This window comes from Tinamus guttatus, unplaced genomic scaffold (genome assembly GCF_059628265.1).
Source record: "Tinamus guttatus ecotype Peru unplaced genomic scaffold, ASM5962826v1 Tinamus_guttatus_pri_ptg001087l, whole genome shotgun sequence".
NCBI lineage: Eukaryota > Metazoa > Chordata > Aves > Tinamiformes > Tinamidae > Tinamus > Tinamus guttatus.
This window is the reverse complement of record NW_028289621.1, coordinates 2,255,105-2,259,293: the sequence shown is the minus strand read 5'-3', so window position 1 is coordinate 2,259,293 and position 4,189 is coordinate 2,255,105. Positions and strand designations below refer to the sequence as shown.

General features: G+C 60.3%; 1 protein-coding gene across 1 annotated transcript; it reads left to right on the top strand.

Annotated features, from left to right (window-relative positions):
• The first annotated feature begins 565 nt into the window (after positions 1-565).
• POU3F4 (POU class 3 homeobox 4) lies at positions 566-2,314 on the top strand. Its single transcript, XM_010227525.2, has one exon. The coding sequence runs from the start codon at positions 623-625 to the stop codon at positions 1,685-1,687; it is 1,065 nt and encodes a 354-aa protein (XP_010225827.2). The 5' UTR covers positions 566-622; the 3' UTR covers positions 1,688-2,314.
• The last annotated feature ends 1,875 nt before the right edge of the window (positions 2,315-4,189 follow it).

Below are 4,189 nucleotides of genomic sequence, written 5' to 3'. Positions count from 1 at the left end.
ATTACCCCCGCGCACCTGGTTGCCTTTCAAACTTGGCCAGGCGAGGGGCAGCACTCGGGTTTACCCGCGCGGCTTTGCAAAGCTCTTTGGCGGGGGGGGGTTAGTTCTCTCTCTTTTTTTTTTTTTTTTCATTTTTCTTATTTTTCCCCTTTTTTCTTCCCTCTCGTATCACCCCGAACGGGCCCTCACGCAGCGCGGGGCCGGCGATGCGCGGAGCGGAGCCGCGCGGCGCTCCCGGCTCTACCTGCCGCTCCCGGCGGCGCCTTTAAGCGCCGGTGCCCCCTCCCCCCCCCCCAGCCCCCTTCCCCGTGCCCCCCCCCCCGCCCTGCGCGCCCGCGGACGGGCGGCGCGGAAGGAGTTAAGCGGCGGCGCAGCGCGGCGCGGCCCCGCGGCCGGCGGAGGGATTCACTTCCTGCTCCGGCCGCGGCCCGCCCGCCTTTCGCACCCCGCCTCGGCCCGCCCCCCTCGCCGCCCATTGGCCCGGCGGCGGCGCGGCCCCGCCGCCGGCGCGACGCCATTGGCCGGCGGCGCCGCCCGTCCGCGGCGGCGGCGGCGGCGGCGGCCGGTGGATGTCAAAGGCTGGAGCGGCGCCGCCGCCGCGCTATAACTCGTAGGGGCGGCCATGGCCACAGCCGCCTCCAACCCCTACAGCATCCTGGCCTCCAGCTCGCTGGTCCATGCCGAGGCGGCGGGCATGCAGCAGGGGAGCCCCTTCCGCAACCCCCAGAAGCTGCTGCAGGGCGACTACCTGCAGGGCGTGCCGGGCAATGGGCACCCGCTGGGCCACCACTGGGTGACGAGCCTGAGCGAGGGCGGCGCGTGGCCCTCGCCGCTCGCCTCGGCGCCGCTCGAGCAGCCCGACGTGAAGCCGGGCCGCGAGGACCTGCAGCTGGGCGCCATCATCCACCACCGCTCGCCCCACGTCTCGCACCACTCGCCCCACGCCAACCACGCGGGCGCGTGGGGCGCCAGCCCGGCGCACGGCGCCTCGCAGCCCCTCAACGTCTACTCGCAGGCCGGCTTCGCCGTGGGCGGCATGCTGGAGCACGGCGGCCTCACGCCGCCGCCCGCCGCCGCCGCCGCCATGCACCCGGGGCTGCGCGACGGCGCCGAGCACGGCGAGCTGGGCGCCCACCACTGCCAGGACCACTCGGACGAGGAGACCCCCACCTCGGACGAGCTGGAGCAGTTCGCCAAGCAGTTCAAGCAGCGGCGCATCAAGCTGGGCTTCACGCAGGCCGACGTGGGCCTGGCGCTGGGCACGCTCTACGGCAACGTCTTCTCGCAGACCACCATCTGCCGCTTCGAGGCCCTGCAGCTCAGCTTCAAGAACATGTGCAAGCTGAAGCCGCTGCTGAACAAGTGGCTGGAGGAGGCCGACTCCTCCACGGGCAGCCCCACGAGCATCGACAAGATCGCGGCGCAGGGCAGGAAGAGGAAGAAGAGGACGTCCATCGAGGTGAGCGTCAAGGGCGTGCTGGAGACTCACTTCCTCAAGTGCCCCAAGCCGGCCGCCCAGGAGATCTCCTCGCTGGCAGACAGCCTGCAGCTCGAGAAGGAGGTGGTGCGGGTCTGGTTTTGCAACAGGAGGCAAAAAGAGAAGAGAATGACTCCGCCGGGCGAGCAGCAGCCGCACGACGTGTACGCGCACGGCGTCAAAACGGACACGGGCTGCCACGACCTCTGACCAGCGGGCCGGACTGCGGCCGCGCGGATTTGCGGCCGGGCTTTTAACTTATGCTGAAGGAGGGGGACGCGAAGCCGAGCGGGAGCCTTGGAGCCCGGGGGGGGCTTCCTTCCTTCCCGCTCACCGTCTGGGCAATATTTTATTTTTTCTTTTTTTTCTCTCTCAAACCTTTTCGCTGATCGGTACGTATCGTTTACTGGCAGACGAGGTTTGTTTTCGGTCTCCGCTTAGGAAGAAGGAAAGAAAAAGAAAAAAAAAAAAGGAAAAAAAAAAAAAAAAGGAAACCCACGGGAAAAAAAACAACAACAAAAAAAGGAAAGACAGATGTGTGCCTATGAATAACCTTCCAGCGCCTTGGTTATATCAGCTGTATTTCAGGTGAATCTGTTTTACAATAGACTAGTTTTGCATTTTTAAAGACTTATATAGCGTTTTTAAATGTCTGAGGTGTTTTACTACAAACTGTACACAATATTTGTGACCTAATTTGTACCGAATTGACCAGGCAAACCCTCCTCCCTCGCCGGGAAGGGCGCTGAGCGAGGAGCCGGGGCCGCCCGGGCAGCGGGCGCGTCGCTCCCTGCTTCTTCTCTGCCTTTTCCACAACTTCCTCACACGGGAAAATAATATTAATAGTAATAACGGTCGGGTTACGATCCTGACCCTCCTTCTCTTCCCCTCCAACACCGACAACTCCCAGGAAAAAAAAAATAATTGAATAAATAGAGAACCGAAATTAAGCATCACAACCAAACCGGCGGCTTTTGCCCGTCCTGCTCCTTTCCGAAGATGTGTCGGGCTCTGGGCAGCGCCAGACGGAGAGGTCTGTAGTAAAACACCTTCAGGATCCCGCGCTTTGGCTTCGGAAATCAGTTTCTCTGCGTTTTGTTTCGAGGGGGGAGAGGGACGAGGGGTCCGAGGGGTCGGCGGTGCGCGGGGGTGGCGCGGGAGGCGCCCGCGTTGGGGTCCCGCTGAGCCCGGTTCCGCGTCCCGGGGAGGTGCGGGGCTCGCTGCGGCGCTTCCCTGAGAGCGAACGGGGAGAGAGAAAACAAAAATTACTCAATTAAACGCTGAAATAATAATAATAATAATAATAATAATAATAAACCTTTTGGCATAGGGAAGTGCCGAGCTGCAGCCGCCCCCTCTCCCCCGCCAGCCCGCGGGGCAGCCGCGCACCGGGACGGGCTGCGCCCTCGCACACCCCACGACAACACACAGCAACACACACACACACACAACACCCCCACGGCAACAGTCACACCGGGGTGTCGTGTGCGCGAGCGCGCAGCTCCGCGGGCCCCGGCGCAGCCGGGCCCGACCCCCCTCCCGGCACTCAGATTTTTTCCTTTCGACATTTATATTTTTCCAGTATTTTTCAGTAAGCGCTTAAAAAAAAAGAGAAAAAAAGAATAATAATTAAAAAAAAAAACTCAACACTGAGGACCTGCCTATTTCTGCCAACTTTATAACTGTACAGTTTTGTATATTAAACGTTTTTTGGAAGTTATTAATTTAAAGAAAGATCATTTAGTTTATTCATTTAGTAACTGATGTATAATAAACGCTATTTTCATTAAAGGTTGCTTTTTTCAACTATTTTATCCAAAATTGCCTATTGCAGTTGCCAACAATTATTTATTTTCAATAAATCCCGCATTATGTTTAAAAAAAAAAGAAAAAAATGTTTCAGAAAAAAAAAACTAAATAGGTGTCGGAGAAAAAAAAACAACGAAACACACGAGTCGCTGTAACGTTTGGTTGTCGACCAGTTTTAGTCAAGGGGGTTTATATTGACGCAATATTTTATTGTTGTAAAAGGACAAATAATAATAATAAAAAGGTTTAAATAAACATTTTTACAAAAAAAAATAAAATGACATACGTAGATGTCGCGTTGTTTGTGCGCTCGGAGGGGGCTCCCCGCGGAGGCCGCGCACCTGCCCGGGGCGCTCCGCGCTGGGCGCAGCGGCGCGGTGCGGGCTGCACATGCACCTATATATATATGTGTGTGTGTGTATATGCATTTCGGTATCTGTTTTTATGTATATATGTGTGCGCGATGCGGGGGGGAGCCCGTCCCGCCCTCCCGCAGGTGCCGCGCAAGCCCCGCGCCCGCCGCGCGCAGCCCCCGGCCGCTGCCCCCCGCGCGGCGGCGCTGCGGCCCCCCGGGGCCCCTTTGTCCGCGGAGGCGGTTGAGGTGCGGGCGGGAGGCAGGAGAAGGGCGAACCCCGCGGAACGGCCCTTCCGCGCCCTGCGCAGCCGGGGCCGGCAGCGCCCGCCCTGCGCGCGGGGGGCGGCGGGGAGGTTACCTCAGGCGGGAGCGGAGCCGCGCGCCGCCGAGCGCTGCCCGCGGCTGAGGGGATGGCGCTGCCCGCGGCTGAGGTGATGGCGCTGCCCGCCGCTGAGGTGATGGCGCTGCCGCCGGGCCCGCCGCTGAGGTGATGGCGCTGCCGCAGGGCCCGGCGCTGCCTGGCGAGCGGGGTCTGGAAGGAAAACAAC